Genomic DNA, 24,708 nt, shown 5'->3' with positions numbered 1-24,708 from the left:
GATTGACACTGCATACTTTTTAAAAATTACTGAGAATATGACTACTAGAAAACAAATATTTAAATTCTGAGGATTAAAATGAACATCATCCGCTCCCTAATTTGTCTTTCTAGAAAAATGTCTAATCAAATTTCAAAAGACAAATGATAACTGTTTTTTGGAGCCATTTCAAAATGTAAAACAGAATATTTGAATCGCCAGCTGATAAGTTTCATAGGAGAGCCATTCCATGATAAAAAAATTCTGAAAATTTTTCATTTTCCTAAATCTCAGTGAATCACTGGATCATAAATACATAATCAGTGAGTCAGGTTTAACCCAGTCGTCAGTAATATTTCATGGCCGCTTAAACAGAGGAAAGAGAGAGTGAACGTTATTCTGTGTCACCAGCTCTACAGCGGTAGCACATGGCCTGTTGGCGCATGTGGAAACCAGTGGTTGAGAGCAAGAGCAACATTCATATGATTGTGACACACAATACTCAAGGTCAATAACTATTACCACAAGATCCCCATTTCTGTCGGCTTGAGTACTGGACACTCGTCCTACCCCACATAACTGAAACAAGACTACTTGTTGTAATACAGTCGTTGCATATCAAAAAATATCCCAGGGTTTAAAATTAAGTCCAACATAAAGATCTGGGTTAGATTGGGTCTTCAGCAACCGATGCTTGTCAAGAGGCGACTACACTTGTCGTAAGAGGCGACTAATGGTTGACTTGGTTGACGCATGTCTTCTTTGTACCCCAAATGCATAGATTGATGTTCATTGTACCCCAATGCATAGATCGATGTTTGTGATTGTAATCACTGGATTTTCTGGCCCAGACTTGATCATTTATAGACTGCTGTCGTATGGCTTCAGTATTGCTGAGTGTGGCATTAAAAACATTAAAAAAAAAGAAAAAAAAAGTGAGGTCCACATGGTCTTGACATTTGCTGCCATAATACTTTGAATCAAGGGACACCCCTAAATCCTTAAACATTTGGGTTGTGATAAGGACCCTACCTGCATGGTTAATACAGTATCACAAGACAATAACTGGCAAGACTCAGCCTTCAGAAGAAAACAACACATGACATGTTTTCTGGAAAACATACCAAATAGTGAGTACCACAATATATAATCAATGCCAAAACCTAAGACTACTAGCCTGAACTTCAATTTGTTTCAGAAGTTTCAGTTCTTGCAGTTTCAGATGTTGGTCTCAGTAAAGGTGCCAGAATAGTGAATGAGTGAGTTTGGTTTTACGCCGCTTTTAGCAATATTCAAGCAATATCACTGCAGGGGACACCAGAAATGGGCTTCACACATTGTACCCATGTCAGGAATCGAACCCTGGTCCTTGGCTTGACAAGCAAATGCTTTAACCACTAGGCTACCCGACCGCCCCAGGGGCCAGAATAACATAGATAAGAGATATGAAGAAATCTTACAAGGCTCTAGTTTCAGACTAGCACCTAAAATCACAGAGCGTCAATGATTGATGGGTAGAACTCAATTTCACAACGAATCATTAATGATCAAATTCCACACAACAAACATCCTGATTAAATAAAGATTAGAAACAGCAGAACTCTAATATTATATTTTTTTGTGGATCATTATGCCTCCAGTTATACGGGACACACTTGTGAAATGGCCACAATTGGCCAGTTTGGCCATGCTGACCAAAGGTCACCCTGTGTCATGCTGCCATTGTGACACATGATGTGACACTGATATGGAGATTATTCCAAGCCACATAGGAATGAGGTCAAATTGGCATGAAGAATAACTGCAGGGTAGGTCAATATTCCCAGCATTGAACTCGGTGATTGAACAACGTACACAATCTAAGACCACTCTATCTGTGGAAACTACCACACCACACAAGCCAGAGACACATTAAAACATGCGACGTCACATCCATCTGATCACGCGCTGCCATTGATGTCTTATTCCCATTGGCGTAACCCCTGTTAATATTCCTGTCATCTGTGGAGGTGTAAGTAATGGCCTGTGTAGTAAAACATTCTTTGTATCTAAAACGTCACAGGGCAGCTTCAGAGCGATAAAGACAAGTATGGATTCTGATCATTTCTTACATCATGTCGACATATTACAATCGTAAATTCACAAGTTTAAATACTGTACTAATATAATGAGCATGTAAGCATGGTTTCACAACACTTTTAGCAATATTCCAGCAATATCAATGTGGGGATACCAGAAATAATCTTCACTCATTGTACCCATTTTGGAATCAACCCAGGCTTTTGACATGAGTGAACGCCTGATCCACGAGGCTACCTAATCACCCCCAAATATGCATGAGATATTACTAACAGTTCTGAAACAATACATTATTCGTTATACAAGATGTATATATGTAATGGAAGTTGACTTAATACACAGCATTAGAGATACGCACTAGTCCAATATTCCTTGCCAAACTGCCCAACGGTTAATGTATCCAAAGGAATAGTAGAAATTGGCTATTTTATAGAGTTTTGCTATAGGTTGTAATTTTAAGGACTAGTGGACTAAAAATGTTAGTTTCTACCGCTGATACTGGACATGATGAAGCCAAAATGTCAAACAGGAACAATTTATAGACCATCAATAAATAATTAAACCATTTGTAAACCTGTGTGTGTATCAGTGCAGATTGAAGTGTATCTGTATCTTATTTCATATTGTTAAATTCATTATCATTGTACATCTATGTAGTAACTGGTCAATAGTTTCAGGATCACAAATAAAACACAATTGACTATGAATATCAAAGTCCTAGAAGCGTCTTTTCTGGGAAAACTGTTTGGACAAAAGATAAGTTAGGTATGAGTCTTTCGAGCTGTTAAATTATAAGAAAACTGTCTATGCAGAACACTAAAGACTGCACAGGTCAGCCTTGTTACTAACCCTTCAAAACCAGTGTTGAAGCTACGTGCACATGAAATCACTGACAGTCATTTTAAAGAAAAAATTCAAAGTTCTGTGTGTGTGTTACATGGTGTCTGAAGGTTATTTGGGTGAACGATTGATTCACATGATATACTGAAACTCGGATGATACATGGCCTTCAATATGATGAATCAATCGAATGATACATACATACGTATCTATATCAAGATACATAACCACTCATAAGACATATTCTTCAGTTTCAAACCAGGATGATGTTATTGCTTAACAGGTAGTGAGTGATGTATATAAAGGTATCACAATATTCATTCCCATAGTGATACAGAGAGACGTCTAGTTTCCTAATTACTTCTGTTTGGTAGGCCTTGGACAGCATTAACGTATTCGACGTAATAATCGCCCACGGCGATATTTGCTAATATATTGGCTAGTGAACAATCTCAATTAGCACCCCTTCCGATTGATCAATGTCCAAAAGAGTTATTTATTCATGTATAACACACACTCATATGTTGTATGCACCTTTAGTTATGGGTAATTAAATTCTGGAAAAAATATATCTGTCATATATAAACATTTCAGGCTGTCAGCATAAACCATGAAATTTATCTTTCAACTCTGTTTTTGCACCAAAATAATATTCTAATAAGAGCCCCCTATCTCTAATTTTGAGAGCGCGCTGGGCGCTTATCCTGTCAAATATAGTATGCCTTATAACAGACCTGTTGTGGCAAATAGAGACTACTCAGTGTTTGACATTACCCTGTGAAGATCCATGTTTGAATTGGTCTTTAGCAACCAATGCTTGTCGTAAGATGCAACATAGGGATCTGGTAGTCAGGCTCACAGACTTGCTTGAAGCATGTCATCATACCCTAATTGCACAGATCGATGCCCATGTTAATCACTGGCTTCAGTGGATTGTCAATGTGATTAAAATTCAATGTCTGTTTGTGTCATATCAGTTTCATCTAACATTAATATCACCAGGATCAGGTCAGGACTACTTGTGAAAATTTAATTACATAATTTGTCTTGTAGTTGTAGTTAACAGCACCAAATGTAATATGCTCACATGTCAAATTATCAAGTGCCTTTGACTCACTGCTTATTATGAAAAAAGGACCTGAATTTGTCAAGATTTGTGGACATTTTTTAACTAAATCCATAGAAATCTTTGGACTGCAGGTTGAAGACATCTCACTTCAGTGATGAAAACATGTCGGGTTAACTTATAAAATTTATTGTGCATTTTCAAACAACTGAAAGTCAGGTGGTCATAAGACATGACAAATGCTAAATAAAAAGAAAGCTCCAAGGGGTACCATAAATACTTTCTTCATATCTGTAACCCTGTTCAGTGGTCATAAGAAATTCATGACATTATTACATAACACTAGACACATGTTCCTCACTGTTTTTTGTGTATGGCGGTTGGATAGACGAGTAGATACAGTGTTCGCTCGTCATGCAGAAGCCCCGGACCATTCCCCACATGGATACAAGTGTGAAAAACACCCACAACGTTTCAGTTTCCAATCCTTCAATAAATGTAGACCTGACTGCTGACATGTCTGGTGGGTAATTTCAGGAAGTGGCCATGATGACCAACATATCTGAATGAACCTGTTCAATAAAACTCTTCCTAAATATTTGAAAACAAATCACTGGACTTTTCATTAATAACTCTGTTTCACTGATGACAATGTGGTATGTTGCTCTAAACTGGTTACGACATCAAGTGAAATAGTCTGAAATGTAATTCAATTCGATAAAATTCCAGTACTTACTCGAACGCAAAGAACAGTCCACTTGTGACGATGATTAAGGTGCAAGTCAAGTAGAAGATTCCAGTTTGTTTGGCCATCATGATTCTTCCGTTGCAGTGAAATTTATTTTTTCCTGGAAATACTTCCCATCTTCTCACTTTTTTCGCCATTTTATCCTTATCTTCGTCAATATGTTTTGACGGAGACTCTGTCGAAACAGCAGTATAAACGAGATGGTCTTTCATCAGTTGCAAACAGTGGTGTTCTATAGGGGAGAAAAACCCTCACTACGGCCTGATGGACCATCACAGGGAAATCGGTAATGATCCTAATTCATCCTAAAATGTATCCAACGATCGAATTGTCTAATTTTCTACACAAATACCGCTAAATTCTACCTGTTTTTCATACACATTTGTCACCAAGACCTTTGTTGATCATAATGATCTCATGACGCATGCGTATTGCGATGACATATTCTATCGGTGTTGTTTCGTATTCTAGACATTTTCTTTTTCACAAAATATTATTTAGATGTGTTCCAACATTTGTTTATTGTTAACGGTATGGTAAACGTGAATGGAAACACATTCCTGTGTGCACGAATACTGTCAGTAATGAAATATATAATCGACCTTCACCTTGTTTGACCTTTGACATATGTGGTAAGCATGGCTCCCACTGAAAACAAGATTGATTCTGAAGACCGCTCAAGTGCGCAAAGGGATACTACAAAACATGCTGGCGTTGCATCTACCGGGACGCCGAAACTCATTGGTTCGTTACTACACATTGGTGTTAATCAAGTACTCAGACATGAATATACAACGCGCGTGTGTGGACGGGCACCTGCTCGCTTGTCGTCAGTGTCACCTAAATTCGTGTGCTAATTCTATCACCTCGTATGTAATTAACCGATGGTGATGTAATAAATCCGTTTATTGGGAGGTGTGTTAATTGGAATTAGCAATGGCCTTATCCCGACGAGATTGTTATCACCCCATACAAGCCTTAATTTGTATTGAATTTACAAAATAGATGGCAATGGTAGCATAGATTTGTTTTTGAGGAAATATGTTATGATTTATCGCATGAGTAATTATCGTTATAGAATCTCGTTATTGGATCTTTAAATGTACTTTGAGAGCATATTAGTTTTAATATTTACCCCATATTGTATGGATGTGATGTGCAGTATTACAGAGAGAGTGAAAATTGATATGATGATCTATAATTATGAATAATGATATAGTTCATTTTGCATTATTATCATAAATAGACATATGGTGCTCATCATCTGAGTTGCTGAAGAGGGAGAGGAACTTTGATACCAACATTTGACCATGAGAACACATAATATATATGAAGTATCAATGAGTGAGTGAGTGAGTATGGTTTTACGCCGCTTTTAGCAATATTCCATCAATATCACCAGAAATGGGCTTCACACATTGTACCCATGTCGGGAATCGAACCCGGGTCTTCAGCGTGACGAGCGAACGCTTTAACCACTAGGCTACCCGACCGCCCAGTATCTATGAAAACAGATTGACATATGGAGTAATATATACAATTTTAAATCCAAAAGTCAATCTGTCTTCAGTGATATGTCTAACGTTACTTTTTTCATATAGATAAGAAGCCATATTATGAACACACACAATGAATGACGGGCACCTTACCTTCCCAGTCTGCAGATTTTACAACACTTCACGTCTAGTTAATATTGTCTGTTAAAGGGGACCCAGAAATGTGTCTAGTTCAGAGTTTCTACTTCAGCGATTCTATTTATCAGAACTATAATTGTGATAAATATAGGACCTCGTCAGGACCTAATATCCAGTTACTGTCCTGCTAGTTAAGTAAACATGGTCGGGAATTACCAGTTACACTACGGTTACTGTTGCTAAAAATTTGTTTTATGTATGTAAGGAAAGTTATATTTTGAAAGGTTTTTTTATTTGTTAATTCAAAAATAAATATGATGCATTGATGACATTGGAAATATTTCTTTTTGAGTTTTCAAAAGGCCACTGTGTTTTAGCATATCATAATACTTTAAACAGACAAGATATCATGATACTTTGGTGACAGCATTTATATTTTTTAGTGTATTGAATCAACTGACATGAGCCCAAAGTCTAATGTATAAAACAAACATAGTTTAAATTTGTTTCTGTGCCTGAATGGTCCATCTTTGATAGATTAAAAGAAATAAAGATAAACTTTAAAAAGTTCTACACATTTTGTATAGTCACTATTATTTGTTTAATAATAATATATTAAGTGCATAGTATGTGCTAGCTTACATTAAGAATACTAAACATCCTGCATTGTAAACAATATTAGCATTTATGTTTTTCCCATTAAACCAACCATGCCAAATGTTAAAAACAAATATTGTTCCACATAAACTTATTTTTATTTTCATCAAGTTAGTTGGTTAGCAAAAATATTCAAACCATAAAATAAAAACTGTATGGTCTTATTGTGTCTTGACTTAATGTATTTTGCAGCCCTAGTTTCATGTGTTGACTCCTGCAATATGTTGATGAGTGCCATTCATTATGCAGGTGTAGGGCCTTTTATCAGAGTGTGAGTGAGTTGGGTTTAACGCTGCTTTTAACATTATTCCAGTCATATCATGGCGTGTCAGCTCAATGTGGGAGGAAAGCCCGAAGTGATGCAGGTCTAAGACGTTTACCACTTCGTCGAAACCGACGGGCACGGGTATGGTGCTGACAAACCTAGAAACATAATTGGGGCGAACCGGGATTCAAACCCACAATCATAGGTTTCTGGCGTGCCCAAGGGACGCAACTCTGTACAGCGAATCGCGGCACCTTAGACGACTGGGCCACCCGTGCCCCCCCTTTTATCAGAAAGTCATGTGTATCAAACATCATAAAGCATGTAGGCTCCCCAATTTTAAAACATAAGTTGATTTTCTATGTAAAGTAGAAGAGATGATTTTTCTTTAACATTTTTAACTTACATTTCTCATGTTGCACTTTATTGTGCCGGAATTTGAGACTATGGTGCCGATTTCATGAGCATTTTTTGCTGATGTAGCTTAGAGCTTGTTGCCATCCTCAAATTACTTGAGAGAAAATATATTTCCTGAATTTGAAGATGTGCTCACACATGTGCACACACCTGGCACATCTTTGTAACCTTCAGATGTGGGTTGTTGTTGTTGTTGTTTATATTTGTCACTTGTACATAGTTTAGGTATATTGAATATTTAAGATACATAATATACAAGCATAAACACATACATACATATGCCTGCGAAACTGATGTTCATAAGTGTATGGATGACACATTTTGACGGTCATGCGTTTTTCTCAAGACCGTATTCTGTTTACAGTTTGGTCCTCACTCAATGAAAGTTCATATTCCAATAAATTCACACAAAGTGAAAGTCAGTTTTTAAATAAAAAACATTTGCAAAAATTTGTTTGGACTGTTTCCTTTCCGTGACTGAGAATGTTTATGAACACCCTTGTCCATAAATTTAAAGGACTCCGATCAAGTCTGATGCAAGTCATTCAGAAAACTATTCTGTCACCTACTCATTGTCGAATGATGAATGATTAGCCTAATTACAGAGACAACGTCTCAGTTTCACAGATGACAAACATTATCGAGCTGTGTTCCCATTTACCCGTAATTATCAGTTTTTTACCGCTTAGGCTTGGACCAGTAATTCATGTGACTGCCAGTCCCTGTGGGCCGGCAAATAAAGTACCTTATTAATCTTTGTTTTTGAACAAAGCATTAGCGGTATTCATATAAGTATATTTTTCGAATGAAGTCTGCTTGTCTGTTACCATCAGGGTTTTCCCTTGTCTATTTTTAGTGCAAGGAAATAAGATTTTGCTTTGTTTCGAGGTCAGATATATATTTGTAGCGACTTAGTCTCGAAATATTCGAAAAAGAAAATTGTGACTGAATTTTTTGAGATGACATGTAGACCTAAGCTACTTCAGAGATGACGTCACTGCATTGCACATGATGTTGAAAGAATTAAAACCAGGTAATTTCCATATGTTTTTTTATTTGTTGAAAGTTTGGACTGACAAAAATGGGGGGGGGGGAATTGTAATTTTTAGAGTTGCCAATCCACTAGGCAGTTTCAAAAGCCAGCAGGAACACTATCTAGACCTATACTAGAAAAATGGCACAATCATATTTGTGTTCTGCAATATGTAATGAATATTGACTGGTAAAAACCTGGTTGGATTGGAAAATTTAATGGTGGTCAAGAGCTGTTGGTCCCTAAAAAGCGTTTACTCCTTTGGTGTGTGTGACAGGTGACATGTGTGTGTGGGGGTAGGGGCGGGGTTGGGGGTGTGGGTGGGTGGAAGTGGGTGATGTGTGGAGGTGTGTGTGTATGTATGTGTGTGGGTGTGTGTGTGTGTGGGTGGATGGAGGTGGGTGGTTGTGGGTGTGTGTGTGGGTGTTGGTGGGTGTGTGTGTGTGTGGAGGTGTGTGGGTGGGTGTGTGTGTTGATGTGTGGAGGTGTGTGTGTGGGTGTGTGTGTGTGGGGAGGGATGGTATTGGGAGGCAGAAAAACATTCCAGGGTGGTGTATTTAGGCCATGAGTTACTGTAAGTCTGCCAGCCTTTTCGTATGGCTTAATGACTATCTTTTATGTGTTTCATTGCATGGCAAGTGCATAAATTTATTTGTATTTCAAAATGATTAATATGAATCAAAGAATTGATGTGTGATAATGGTTGTGGAAACATGACCTTGTTTGATAGTGTCCTGTATATCTGCCAGCATATTAGATGAAGGAGATAAAACTACTTTAGTACTTTCCTACCTTCATACAAAGTTATTGGCTTTGTGTCAAGTTATGATAAAATATTCCAAATTATTTAAAAGATATAAACATCAGCTTTACTATTATTGAATTATTTATTAGCAAGTACATTTAAAGAGGAAACTGACTTGATGTACTGGTTACCATTTCCGGCCTAAGTCAAAGTGTTGTACTTAGGTTTGCCCTGATTATTTGTCTAAGTTTGTCAGCGCCGTACCCATGCTTGTGGGTTTCACCAGAGTGGTAAACATCTTGAGACCTGGTAGACACAATTTTATGGATAACAACTTCTTTACTACTGCAAAAAGCGACATTTCGGTAAAGATCCTTATACAAAACGGTATAAGGATCTACAGTAAACTACGTTTATAATGAACACGCTTATAATGAACTGATTTTTTAGTCCCAACCATTTTTTGTATAAAAGCTGTATATATGCTAATAATGAACTATGGTTATTACGAACTAAAAATAGTGGTCCCTTTGAGTTTGTTATAACCATAGTTTACTGTATACTGAAACGTCGCTTTTTACAGTATTAAAGAAGTTGTTATCCATAAAATTGTGTCTACCTTGTCATCTGTCAACTTCTAAGGAATGCCTATCAATAATTTATGTTAAGACCTGCATCACTTCAGGCTTTTCTTCTACATCAAGCTGACATGATGTGATATGACTGGAATACTCACTCACACACTAAATGTTGTCATGTTGGTGACTTGTGTCAATCTGAGACATTGTCTGTGAATAATTGGTGTTACATTACTGATAGTTATACATCATTGAATTTAGGTTTACTGACAAAGTGGGTCTTGCAGGACTTTATTCAAACTTGCCAGACTTGACAGTTGACCTGAGCCAAGTTCTCTTGTATATTATGTTGAATATGGTCTTGTTAATATTAGGGTAGATACAATACACCAACCATGTGATCTGAGTGAGTGAGTGAGTGAGTTGGGTTTAACGCCGTTTTAACAGTATTACAGTTATATCACGGCGTGTCAGCTTAATGTGGGAGGAAAGCCCGAAGTGATGCAGGTCTCAGACGTTTATCACTTCGGTGAAACCCACGAGCACGGGTATGGTGCTGACAAACCTAGAAACATAATCGAGGCGAACCGGGATTCGAACCCACAATCATAGGTTTCTGGCATGCCCAAGGGACGCAACTCTGCACAGCGAATCGCGGCGCCTCAGACGACTGGGCCACCCGTGCCCCCCCATGTGATCTGATACGTTTCACGATACCTTGCCCACGATTCGAAACATCACGATACTTGCATGTGCTCTTATCTGTGGTGCGTAAGCCATCTTTTTCATAGACAGGATGGCCAAATACCTGGCGCACTGATGTTTTACATTGGCAGTGTCAAGTATGGTGCAATAGGTGAAAATATTTATGTTTTCACTACTAATTTTGTTGCTAATTAGTGTTTGGTGTAACAGTTATAAAAGCAAAAATGTTCCCTGAAATTATTTTTTTTCTTTGTGTGCGACTGTGATCGATACTTGTATCGAGAAGTAAAAAATCAAGATTATCCAGTTCATCGGTGTATCGCCCCACTACTAGTCAATATGTCAAAATCATGTCTATATCGCATCAGTATTGTCAGTATCACTATCATATCAATTTTGTTTGAATATCATATCAGTTTTATGTCATAATTGCACCTTCTTTTCAATATTACATCAAAATTATGTCAGTATTATCTAATTTTGTCAGTATCACATTAATTTTGTTTGAATATCGCATCAGTTTTTTGTCATAATTGCACCTTCTTTTCAATATTAGATCAAAAACATGTCAGTATCATCTGACTTTGTCAATATCATGTCAATATCGTATGAATATCGCATCAATATCCACCACTCACCCACGTCTGCTGCATGCACACGAGCAGCCATCGGACAGGTGTGTCTATTCCAGCTCTAATCCATTATTACTCTCATGTGTTGCGTAACTTGTACATTCACACAGCCCAACATGTTCACAACACAAAACACAGCCTTCTCTGACCACCATAGACCGGTAACCTATTGGGAAATACTCCTTGTTTCAAGTCCGACCATTACGTTGACATGGAATCAAGTCGTAAGACACATGGCTTCAAACATAATGGGCACATTGGTAATTTAAATCATGCACCTGTCACACAGGTATGGCCAGTATTGAAATAAATGATCCTCATATAGAAACGTTTTGGATAAGCATGGATACACTGTCAACTGCAATGACTTGGCTATTGGCTTCCGTCACGCTTTCCTAGGCGTGAGGACACTTCGTGACAGACAAATAAACCGACCACAGTGCGACACTCGAGTCTCCATGCTGTATTCTCGTATTCAATGGTTGTTTAAGCAACAGTGCAGTCATTACAAGGCAGAGAGACTAGGTGTTTAGAGGACAGTTAAACAGATCATGTCGTTGTGAGATCGTCCATGTACAAAGGATATTGGCTGTGTGTCCGTGTGTTTTGACTGGTGTGAAGTGTCAGGGCAGTATGTGGGGATCTTAGTGTTGTGTACTCTCAGAGCTGAAACACTTGCTGTTTGTTAGCTGTGGAATTTACATATCAACATGTTACGTGAACCTGAACATGGAGAGAGTCGCTGCATGAAGTTTATTTGTTTTCTAGAAATAGAGTTAAGGGCATTGTCATATGCTTAGGCCAGACCATTGATCTGTTTGCTTACAATCTAGCCTAACCTAAATGTTGCATATATAAAGTGACTTATTGGGGGGGGGGGGGGGGGGGGGGGGGATTAGGATTTTTGAAACATCTATTTGTTTATATTTGTGTTAAAACCTTTTTTCAGAGTTATTTTATGGAATTTAAGCTTGAAGTACCCTTGACACCATTTTCTATTGTTTTTTCTTTTTTATCGCTCTGTATTTTGCCAACATAAGCCGTAAAACGAGAAAATAATTTCTCCTGTCCTTATTAGATGTTTAATGAAACAAATTCAGTGCACAAGTAGATAGAAGAATTCTGTGCATTTATTGTGATAATAAAGATGTGGATATTTAGTTCAGTGGGTTAGGGGGCCGGAGGAGTGGAACATACCCTAGTTTCCATGTATGTCAGTCTAACCAGGTTCAAAGTCCCTCAGGTCAGCCTTGTTTGTTCTGTGAGGCCTGGCTGTCACTTGTACATGTGTATTGAGTCAGGGTGTTTGTGGATAGACAGAGCCTGCCATTTAGATTCACTGTTTGTAGGCAGACTGAGTCTGCCATTTAGATTCACTGTTTGTAGGCAGACTGAGCCTGCCATTTAGAAGTCAAGGTGGAAATTGGGTACTCAGAATTATCTGTGAGACAGGAAGATTGTGCTTAAAGCACAGGACATTCATGCATATTCATTTTCCAAACCAAACTTTGGCCCTTCAGCCTCGATGGGTGGAGCATAAATATGCATGAATTTTTGCTAAAAAAAAGTCCTGAACTCTTAGGAGGATTAGAATCAGCCTATTTGGCAGTTCGAGCAAGCTTGATTCATTTTATGCCCACTTTGTCCTTGGTTGGTTTGTTGTTTTACACTGCACTCAGCAATATTCCAGCTATATGACGGCGGTCTGTAAATAATTGAGTCTGGACCAGACAATCCAGTGATTGATATCATGAGCATTGATCCACGCAATTGGGATCGATGACATGCATCAACCAAGTCAGCGAGCCTGACCACCCGATCCCGTTAGTCGCCTTTTACGACAAGCATACTCACCTTTTACGGCAAGCATGGGTTGCTGAAGACCTATTTGTCAGTAAACCCAAGTTTTATATAAGTCTTGAAACGATTATCTAACAACACAGGGACAGTGTCTTGGTGTCACATTCAGTACAGCATCTTGACCTTGATTTGGAATGGCCACCAGAACATGTCATGTCCGTTAGAAGAGAAGTATTTTCAGTTAGAATGGCTTTTTGTAGTATGTCAATTTATTTGTGTTAACAGGACTAAGGACAAGGGTGGTCCAGTTGTTTTTGGCACTGTAGTTCACTGTGGAAACCTACAGGCATGGGGTTTAATCCCAGGTTTGCCCTGATTGTGTTTCTAGGTTTGTCAGCACCGTACTCATGATGACTTTCACCAAAGTGGTAAGCGTCTAATACCTTAATTACTTAGGCTTTCCTCCCACAATATGATATACATGGTCTTTCAGTTTTATATGAGTGTACTTTTTTCCAATTTTCAATTACCACATGTAAAATAATTGGCTCAATATTTCAAAAGTGTAAGAGTTAGAATCTTTTCTAATTGAAGTCTTCCTTATAAAAATCAGTGTAATAGATAGAACTTGGGTCTAACATTGACTCTTGCATACTTCTCCGAGGAAATTAAAGAACACCCAATTCTTTCCTGTTCAGGTCAGGATGTCCTGGATTCACGTAAGATTAGTTTTTGGAATTGATTTAATCGTGGATCATTGTTTCAACTGAAAAATCAATTATGATTGGTTTATAATGTATTGAATGTTTCCCGAAAACAAACCAAGATATGATAAAATGAAAATGTGTTTGTTGATTACAAATTAAAGTCTTTGATGGGGACTCAGAAGTTGGAAGAACATGAATACATAATACATGACATGACAATTTGGTATGGATAACAACAACTTGTATTTTTCTTTTTAGGAAAACGTTTCAGAGCTAGTACTTGGCCCCTCATCAGGTGAATACTTAGTAAGCATAGAGAGTTAATATATATGGTCCCATAACGGTGTTATGTTCACACAAGGTTAGATTAATGTACAAAGATAGCAATATAAGGATGAAGCCGATGAGTTATGTACAGTGAAGGTGTGGTGATTGGGGATGGTGGTAAGGTGTGGTGATTGGGGATGGTGGTAAGGTGGAGTGATTGGGGATGGTGGTAAGGTGTGGTGATTGGGGATGGTGGTAAGGTGGAGTGATTGGGGATGGTGGTAAGGTGTGGTGATTGAGGATGGTGGTAAGGTGTGGTGATTGGGGATGGTGGTAAGGTGTGGTGATTGGGGATGGTGGTAAGGTGTGGTGATTGGGGATGGTGGTAAGGGGTGGTGATTGGGGATGGTGGTAAGGGGTGGTGATTGGGGATGGTGGTAAGGTGTGGTGATTGGGGATGGTGGTAAGGTGGAGTGATTGGGGATGGTGGTAAGGTGGAGTGATTGGGGATGGTGGTAAGGTGGAGTGATTGGGGATGGTGGTAAGGGGTGGTGATTGGGGATGGTGGTAAGGGGTGGTGATTGGGGATGGTGGTAAGGTGTGGTGATTGGGGATGGTGGTAAGGTGTGGTGATTGGGGATGGTGGTAAGGGGTGGTGATTGGGGATGGTGGTAAGGTGGAGTGATTGGGGATGGTGGTAAGGTGGAGTGATTGGGGATGGTGGTAAGGTGTGGTGATTGGGGATGGTGGTAAGGTGGAGTGATTGGGGATGGTGGTAAGGGGTGGTGATTGGGGATGGTGGTAAGGGGTGGTGATTGGGGATGGTGGTAAGGTGGAGTGATTGGGGATGGTGGTAAGGTGTAGTGATTGGGGATGATGGTAAGGGGTGGTGATTGGGGATGGTGGTAAGGTGTGGTGATTGGGGATAGTGGTAAGGTGTGGTGATTGGGTATGGTGGTAAGGTAGAGTGATTGGGGATGGTGGTAAGGGGTGGTGATTGGGGATGGTGGTAAGGTGGAGTGATTGGGGATGGTGGTAAGGTGTGGTGATTGGGGATGGTGGTAAGGTGGAGTGATTGGGGATGGTGGTAAGGTGGAGTGATATGTGATGGTGGTAAGGTGGAGTGATTGGGGATGGTGGTAAGGTGTGGTGATTGGGTATGATGGTAAGGTGTAGTGATTAGGGATGGTGGTAAGGGGTGGTGATTGGGGATGGTGGTAAGGGGTGGTGATTGGGGATGGTGGTAAGGTGTGGTGATTGGGGATGGTGGTAAGGTGGAGTGATTGGGGATGGTGGTAAGGGGTGGTGATTGGGGATGGTGGTAAGGGGTGGTGATTGGGGATGGTGGTAAGGTAGAATGATTGGGGATGGTGGTAAGGGGTGGTGATTGGGGATGGTGGTAAGGTGTGGTGATTGGGGATGGTGGTAAGGGGTGGTGATTGGGGATGATGGTAAGGGTCGGTGATTGGGGATGGTGGTAAGGTGTGGTGATTGGGGATGGTGGTAAGGTGTGGTGATTGGGGATGGTGGTAAGGTGGAGTGATTGGGGATGGTGGTAAGGTGGAGTGATTTGGGATGGTGGTAAGGTGTAGTGATTGGGGATGGTGGTAAGGGGTGGTGATTGGGGATGGTGGTAAGGGGTGGTGATTGGGGATGGTGGTAAGGTGTGGTGATTGGGGATGGTGGTAAGGTGTGGTGATTGGGGATGGTGGTAAGGGGTGGTGATTGGGGATGGTGGTAAGGGGTGGTGATTGGGGATGGTGGTAAGGTGTGGTGATTGGGGATGGTGGTGAGGTGTGGTGATTGGGGATGGTGGTAAGGGGTGGTGATTGGGGATGGTGGTAAGGTGGAGTGATTGGGGATGGTGGTAAGGGGTGGTGATTGGGGATGGTGGTAAGGTGTGGTGATTGGGGATGGTGGTAAGGGGTGGTGATTGGGGATGGTGGTAAGGTAGAGTGATTGGGGATGGTGGTAAGGTGTAGTGATTGGGGATGGTGGTAAGGGGTGGTGATTGGGGATGGTGGTAAGGTAGAGTGATTGGGGATGGTGGTAAGGTGCGGTGATTGGGGATGGTGATTATATGGCCATATGTGCCGGTATATATATTATCAACTCTATATGATTATCCGTAAAAAGTGTCATGTATTCAGATGATGCTTCAGTATGATGGACTTGATTAATAAATATCTAATAATTTTGGGTGTGCCCCTTCCTCCCTCCCCCATACACACACAGGGCTGGAATAGAATAATGCCAATACTAACTGCATACTGCACCATTCATTCACTCACTTGTTGAGATTATATGCAGCAAAATGTCTGATTTATTCTGAACTTTGAACTAAATCTCTTGCATCAGGAATCTTAAATGATGATCTTGCATTGATTTTCTTTGTACGATATGACAGAAAGTGATATACCACATGTGTAATATACTCAATAACGCTCTCCCAGTGCAGGGTGAATGAACAGTATAACCAGAGATATACTCACCCATATTATCACACGGTATAACATATATGTCACCCATTGAATCCAATAATTCAAATAATTAACACAGCGTCTCCAAAATACGAATCAAAACATGTCCAGCGATGTTGACGTGGGGTGGAGCCATTCTTTGAGAATTAATGTCCATTCAAGTTACCACCTTAAAGCTGCTTACCTCCCTTGCGACGTAGGCTAAGTAATTAGACATTAGGCAGTTGGAACAAGAAGCACAATGGCGTTACAACACAATGTACACACCGCAGGTATTGTGTCTACAGGCTCATGCGTATACATCAGTGTCACAAGGAGTGTCACATCTATACATGTTTGGAGCGTCACATAAGTTTATAGCGAGGAAGTATTGTCATAATGGGTTTATGACATTGCAACGTTGAGCTGTGTGAGGGTTTGTTTCAAAACTTGGACTATTGATTGTAGGTTGGAATAGTTTTTGTCTGTGTTGATTTTTATATATGGCAGGAACATTGGTGACTGGCTTAATACAATTCTGTGTAGACAAGCCTTGTGGTTCAGTGACATGCATATCATCCTTGAAATAGGTTTCATTCAGTTTGGCTTAGTTTGCATTTTAGCCTGTAATACTTGGTTTGCTGATCCAATGACCCTACATTCATCACCCAAAGTAAATACTAGTGTAGTTGGCATAAGTCCATACTTGGAGGCCTGTAATAAAATAAAGCAATAATTGTTACCATTGCTTACAAGTTCCAGAATTATACTACTCAACTTTTGGAAGGGATATTTTTTTTATTTTTTTTATTCAGCCCACTTATAATGTCATTACTCAATATGTGGAAGTATTGGTATGAAGTGTCCTTATCAAAAGTTGAGTGGTATATTTGCTTTGATAGTTACAGTTGTCCTTATTTTACTCTTTTTAACATATCAACTCTACTATTTATTGACTGCTTAAAATATCATTATGGCCATAAGTTTCCTTTTGAGATGCCCCGTCTGGCCTGAAGTACGAAGCTGTGAGAGAATGGTTTGTTCTATAATCCTGTGTATTAAGGATTAGGGAGAGTGGCCAACTCAGGTCGTGTGGTTTAATCTCTTAATGAGGAAGTTTATTTGCATAAGTAATCATTAGGTAAGTGGTTGATAATTGTTTACTTCCAGCAACTCGTATTTGCAATGCTGCAAATATCAATCGAGACAAAAGGTGATGAGAGTGGGAGAGAGTGATGATAGAAATATATCTACTGGAGGACTGAATGGGAAAAAAAGGACATGTTTCACTGACCGATCTATTCCAGCTATATAACGGCGAGTCTGGCCCAGACAGTCCAGTGATTGACATCATGAGCATCAATCTACACCATTGGTATATGATGACATGTATCAACCAAGTCAGTGAGTCTAACCACCCAGTTCTGTTAGTCGCCTCTTACGACAAGCATAGTCGCCTTTTACGGCAAGCATGGGTTGCTGAAGACCTATTCTACCCTGGATGAAACAAGACATGAGCTTCACATATGCTGGTTCATATTACGGGAGCCGTCATGGGTCCGCAGCCTGAATATGATCAAGTTGGTTCCACACACACCAGTGAAGGATGTCATGAGCATCATACAGTTGGAGTACGAGACACACTGATGGCGGATCACCCAATCCCATACACAGTGCTTGAATTAGCGTGGGTATTCATTCAGAAACAGAAAATAATCAGGGCTACCTCCTTTCTAAACAATATCCTGGTTAAAGCGCTTGTCACACCGAAGACCCGGGTTCCGGTTCTCACATGGGTACATGTGAATCCCATATCTAGTGACCCCTCCGATATTCCCGTGATACACTCATTCACTCACTCACTCACTCACTCACCCAACACCCACCCACTCACTCACTCACTCACTCACTCACTCACTCACTCACTCACTCACCCAACACCCACCCACTCACTCACTCACTCACCAAGCCACCCACTCGCTCACTCACTCACTCACTCACTCACCAAGCCACCCACTCACTCACCAAGCCACCCACTCGCTCACTCACTCACTCACCAAGCCACCCACTCACTCTCACTCACTCACTCACCAAGCCACCCACTCGCTCACTCACTCACTCACTCACCAAGCCACCCACTCACTCACTCACCAAGCCACCCACCCACTCACTCACTCACTCACTCACTCACTCACCCACCCACCCACTCCTTTTGACAACCCAAGCAAGCAGATAGATGACTATAAGACTATTACAATACATGTAACACTTGTACCTATATTGCAGTAGTATCACAACAGTGTTATAACTAGGCCAGCACTATGGAACAATGTCCTCTATTGTCTCTCCTAATCAATAGCCCATCATGTCTGTTATCAGGGGGAGTATTCCTGGCTGCGGTGGCGGGTCTGTCCATACTGGGAGGGTTTGGGATGACGGTTGCCATGGCAAAGAAGAAAGATCCCAATATGTTCAATAAGGTAAGTGCCACGCCCATTGTCTTACCTTCATTGTGCTCCATGGTTGTGCTACTGCGGACACAGGGGGTGCAAGCATTAAAACTGATTTTAAGTGCTTGAGAAGTATGTGATGATTATAGCTCATAGAGTAGTGTTCAGGGCATGAAGAGAATAGTGGAATGTTTCCATGCAGATCTATAATTAAAGCTAATAGTTGAGCTTTTCGGGATTTTTAGCTCATAGTGAAGAGTTTTAATTATAATTAAAACTTTCAGGGTATTATACCTCATAGTGAAGCATTTCAGGGTATTATATCTCATAGCGAACATTTCAGGTCATACCTTATAGTGTAGCATTTCAGGTCATCATACCTCATGATAAAGCATTTCAGGGCATTATACCTCATAATGAATCATTTCAGGGCATTATACCTCACAGTGAGGTTTTCAGGGCATTATACCTCATAGTGAAGCATTTCAGGGCATTATAGCTCATGGTGAAGTGTTTCAGGTCACTATAGCTCATAGTGAATGTTTCAGGGTGTTATAACTCATAGTGAAGTATTTCAAGACATTATACCTCATAGTGAAGTATTTCAGGTCACTATAGCTCATAGTGAACGTTTCAGGGTGTTATAACTCATAGTGAAGTGTTTCAAGACATTAAACCTCATAGTGAAGTGTTTCAGGTCAATATAGCTCATAGTGAATGTTTCAGGGTGTTATAACTCATAGTGAAGTGTTTCAAGACATTATACCTCATGGTGAAGTGTTTCAGGGCATTATACCTCATAGCGAATGTTTCAGGGTATTATAACTCATAGTGGATTTGATGTTTCAGGGCATGATAGCGACTCGTGAGCTCCCAGAGAGTGGAGGATCGCTGGCTGCGCGGGCGCTGGGGTGGGGGAGCCTCTACTCCGTGACGGGGGTGGGGCTGCTCTGCTTCACCGTCTGGAAGCTCATGGGGGTACACAACGTAAGTACTGGCGTCCACACAACTGTCACAACAATATGAATTGTCATTTGAACACAATTTTACTTGCACTAGATTTGTACAAGCGTGCTAAAATATGTTTAATGGAATGTTTCAAGAAGTGAATAACTAAGAATAACTCTAATGTCTACCCTGCAGGGGACACAGTGCTAATTCAAACAGTTTGGGATTGACCTTCAAACAAGTACAGGTTCAGTGTGTATGAACACAATTCATGACTTTATTGCGGTTCATTATTTCTCATTACAGATGAAAGAATTCACGGCGAAGATGCAGTCAATAATGCCTAAAATTCCCAAGAAAGAAAGTCAAGGTCGAAGTGAATTCAATTCCATAAGAGAACTATTTGAATATCTCATTGATGAAGATAAGAAATCAGACAAGAAATCCTAGCACACTGATATGGTGGATATCACGGCGACAGGAAACCAGTGGAGGGGTCAAACAGCCTGGGTCAGCTCTCAACATGTGGTCTGTCCTGCGATCCATCATGATCCATCTTGTGATCCATCATGATCCATCTTGATCCATCTTGTGATCCATCATGATCCATCATGATCCATCTTGTGATCCATCATGATCCATCTTGATCCATCTTGTGATCCAGCATGATCCATCTTGTGATCCATCATGTGATCCATCTTGATCCATCTTGTGATCCATCATGATCCATCTTGATCCATCTTGTGATCCATCATGATCCATCTTGGATCCATCAGACGATTCATCATGCGATCCATCATGCGATCCACCCTGTGATTCAAGCATCCATTGGTCGAACAATGTGATCTAAGTGATTGGGAAAGAATTTCAGTGCCAGAGACTGAGTATGTATGTGGGTTGTTTTCTTGGTGTGCGTTCATGAGACGGTTACAACGAAGTACCAGACCACCCTAGAACATTGGTGCCTCCAGCAGACACCACCCCATAATCAACTAGTTGACACATCTGTTTGGGAGGGCTTATCGTGACAAATGTCAAATGAGTGAGTGAAATGGACATTATCTGGAAGCACTCATAAGCTCTCACTCAGGTCAGTCAGTTGTGAGGGGCTGTGGGGTAGCCTTGTGGTTAAAGTGTTCTCTCATCACGCTGAAGTCCATGGTTTGATTCCCAACAATGTGTGAAGCCCATTTCTGGTGTGATATTACTTGAATATTGCTAGAAGCGGCGTAAAACCAAACTCACTCAGACAGTTGTGAGGACATGACTATACAGAATAAGGAATTCACCATGTCAATCAGGCCATATGATCGACCAATGAGAAGTCAGAATCAGAATCGGCCATTTTGTCCGACAACTTCAAACCTGTCAGGAAAATAGTATAGTTTTTACTCCATTTTTTGAACAGCACAAATACTCATGATATGTTTGTTGGTTGGTTGTTTAACACAGCACTGTGAATAGTCGTGTCCAGTGAACATCGATCTACACAATTGGGATACAATGTCCCATGATATGTAGATCTAAAACTTTTGAGGAATTACAAAACATGAAACACGGACACTAGCTGGATATAAGTTTAAATGTATCTAGAAACCTATGAAGATCCAGGGTAGAATAGATCTTCAGCAACCCATGCGTGTTGTAAATGCGACTATGCTTTTTGTAAGAGGCGGAAACTGGTGGTCAGGCTCGCTTACTTGGTTCATGCATATCATCGTATCCCAATTGCATAGATCGATGCTCATTATGTCAAGCACTGAAATGTCTGGTCCGCTGTCATATAGCCGGAATATTGCCGAGTGCGGTGTTAAACAACAAACAACATGTGTCTAGAACTATTGATACACACAGTAAAGAGCAACATGGTCACTCATGGAAAAGAACATCGCTGACATGTTTTGTGTTTGTTTGTTTAACGCCGCACTCGGCAATATACTGGCTGTATGACAGCGGACTGCAAGTAATCGAGTCTGGACCAGACAATCATGTTATTGACATCATCTTGAGCATCGATGCACACAACTTGGATATGATGACATGCCACAACCAAGTCAGTGAGCCTGACCACCCGATCCGGTCAGTTGCCTCTTAAGACTAGCATAGTCGCCTTTGACGACAAGCATGGGTTGCTGAAGACCTATTCTACGCCAGATCTTCACGGGTCATCGCCGACATGTAACAGGAACTATTATTAGAATCACACAGGTTTCAAAATGTGGATAACTTCTTCTCGCCTGAAGTTTCAAGTTGGCAGAAAACAGTTTTTCAATTTTTTTGGAGTTGTTGGATTTGAAAACCAAGTTTTAGGAAAAGTCTTCACTCAGTGCATGGTGCGACATACATGTGAGCAGTGTGTGTGTGTGTGTGTGTGTGTGTTTATGAGATGGACATGCACACACAGTACAAGTATTATATATGGCAAGGATAATTCCCTGTGTCCTGAACATCTCGGGAGTTGGTATGTGAATCGTTAACTTGTCAAAACAATATAATTCTAGTAATAGAAATAAACTATTTATGTACATGTATTCTCCTGTTATTGTGTCCTCCTGTGCCTGGTGTTCTTCTCATGACCATCGTCAGTATTTGACTGGTTTGTATACACTACATACTCCATTGCCCAGAAAACATACAGTTATCTGTTGTCATGCATGGCTGGTTTTAGTCATGCTTTGAAGTAAGGCAGTGCAAAACTCGCAGACCTCAAATATGCACTAACCATGCGTGAACTGGGTGCAATGTTGATGGCCAGAAGTTTGCAGCACGTTGCAAGAGATATTGGTGATGAAATCTGGGCACTCTTTGGACTGAGTACTCACTGGAGCCAGGGGATGTGGTGATTACGCAGTCCCATGGTAATGGGTTTCCTTGAAGATTTTACCCAAATTTGACAACCAACACTGCACTTTGTTCATGAAATCACATGGTGCTTGGACATCTTGTCAGGCATTTCTTCATTATAGCCCTAGGAATCATTTTGACATTCATAGGTCAAGCCAAGGGTCAAGGTTATCCTCAAGGTCATAGCTGCCAACCCCCTCACCATTATTGGTTAACTATTAATGATCAAGCATGGCTGAAACGGAGGGTCAAGGTCATTAAACCGAAAGTGCATAAAACTTTATTAATGTAGCTACAGACTTGTGACTTCCTAGTCTTTGAAAGGCATTTAGAAGTGATATGCATATGACTATGCATAGACTCATTAGTCCAGCCAAAATGTAACTCCATAATACCAGCCTAGTTCGGCAAGGGTGGAAACTGGACTTTTATAGTCTGCTAACTCCCTTGCCTCTAGAAGATGGAAGTGATGAAAAACTGGAAGTGTGTACTGTGTAGAAGCTAGGGGCCCAGGCCCAGGTTGTACTGCACTTGATCACATCAGAGATGGAAGATGAATAAAGGTATTGTTGAGGTTAGCTGTCGCCTTATTCTGTAAAGTCAACTTGGTTTTGATACAGGTTTCTGATGATGCCCAGACCACCTTTAAACAGTGTCAGCTATTTATTGAAACGCTGACGTCGGTTCATCTTGTTAACCTTTCATAATTGTAAAAAGAAACAGATGAAAATCAATCTTGAAATGATTGTTCATGATGAATGAGGCAAGTGAAATACCTGATATCAATCTGGCACCAGTAATGGCACTGCTGATGACGATGGCATATCGTATTCTCGACCGAAATAACGTTAATGAACTATCTAGTTGTGGAACAAACATTTATTATATTTGCTAAAACTAATAAACCTATAAAAAACAATTTTCTGACATTCATCGTCCTTCACTAATTACTTCTGTACATGATGAATGTGTGCAGAACAATTAGCAAAGAAATCATATGTCAATATATTTTGATACGTTATTTCTATGTTTGGGGCATATTTCTGTACTACCTGCAAGTCAATTTTGAAACTAGTAAATGTCTCGTATAAAGATGGTCAGTGTGCAGAGTTGCCTCCCCTGGCTGTCACAATCTGTTGGGAGTTCAAATCCCAGATTATGATCCTTGGTTTGTCTGCACCATGCCCCTGCTTGTTTCACAAAATTGTTAACCTCCGAGTATCCTTCGTCATTCCGATGACCTGCAGTGATGCGAGGGATGAAAAGCTCTGAGCTCAACTAAGAAGGATGTATTGAACACCCTTAAACACAAAACTGCCTCCGTGGTCTAGAGGTAGAGTGTCCGCCCGGAGAGTGGAAGGTCCGGGGTTCAATCCCCGGCCGCGTCATACCAAAAGATGTTAAAAGGTGGTACTTGTTGTTACCCTGTCTGGCGCTCGGCATTAAGGGGCTAAAACAAGGACTGGTCGGCTCGGAGTCAGTATACTGTGTCTGAGTGGGGTATTTATGTTTAACTGCGGCACGGTATCTCAGTGAGCTAGCACTATAAATCGGCATCAGTCCGGACTAGTACAAGCAGCCACACACACACACACGTACATGCACGTTGCTATATACGTTGCAATAATCTTGGATGTGACGTTAAACCCCATTTCACCAGACCTCACCTTAAACACAACGATACACAAATAACAACACAACACTTTTAAATGTAATTTATATTTCATTTGTCATAAGTATATTGCATTTCTAGCTTAACATCTGAACAGAATCTGTGTATTACAAAATATTTGTACATATTGACAGACAGAATATGATCCGTTTTATGCTTACGATTCTCCCCGACATGAATAAT

The 24,708-nt window shown here is 40.4% G+C and overlaps 2 protein-coding genes across 7 annotated transcripts in view; one reads left to right on the top strand and one right to left on the bottom strand.

Moving 5' to 3' along the window:
- The window catches only part of LOC139475045 (palmitoyltransferase ZDHHC18-B-like), a 92,021-nt gene extending 80,208 nt beyond the window's left edge, over positions 1–11,813 (bottom strand). For 5 of the 6 annotated variants that reach the window (XM_071258269.1, XM_071258268.1, XM_071258271.1 and 2 more), the window contains exon 1: positions 4,701–5,123. In XM_071258269.1, coding sequence (XP_071114370.1) covers positions 4,701–4,924 — 224 coding nt within the window. In that variant the 5' untranslated portion in view covers positions 4,925–5,123. Of the gene's footprint in view, positions 1–4,700; positions 5,124–11,384 lie in introns of those variants that run through there. The other variant, XM_071258270.1, reaches the window with a different exon arrangement.
- Positions 5,346–20,627, top strand: LOC139475046 (transmembrane protein 242-like). Its single transcript, XM_071258274.1, has 4 exons — positions 5,346–5,456; positions 18,991–19,091; positions 19,911–20,048; positions 20,316–20,627. The coding sequence occupies exons 1-4, from the start codon at positions 5,351–5,353 to the stop codon at positions 20,457–20,459; spliced, it is 489 nt and encodes a 162-aa protein (XP_071114375.1). The 5' UTR covers positions 5,346–5,350; the 3' UTR covers positions 20,460–20,627.
- The last annotated feature ends 4,081 nt before the right edge of the window (positions 20,628–24,708 follow it).

This window comes from Haliotis cracherodii, unplaced genomic scaffold, assembly GCF_022045235.1.
Source record: "Haliotis cracherodii isolate W230 unplaced genomic scaffold, xgHalCrac1.p SCAF_3, whole genome shotgun sequence".
Taxonomy (NCBI): Eukaryota; Metazoa; Mollusca; class Gastropoda; order Lepetellida; family Haliotidae; genus Haliotis; species Haliotis cracherodii.
The sequence above is the reverse complement of the archived record's forward strand: the minus strand, read 5'-3'. Positions and strand labels throughout refer to the sequence as shown.

What these genes read in the sequence shown, in the direction of transcription:
- LOC139475046 (XM_071258274.1), top strand. Translation starts at nt 5,351, where the DNA reads ATGGCTCCCACTGAAAACAAGATTGATTCTGAAGACCGCTCAAGTGCG. An exon ending in CGGGACGCCGAAACTCATTG is followed by an intron (nt 5,457 to 18,990) that starts GTTCGTTACTAC and finishes GTCTGTTATCAG; the next exon opens with GGGGAGTATTCCTGGCTGCG. An exon ending in AGCTCATGGGGGTACACAAC is followed by an intron (nt 20,049 to 20,315) that starts GTAAGTACTGGC and finishes TTCTCATTACAG; the next exon opens with ATGAAAGAATTCACGGCGAA.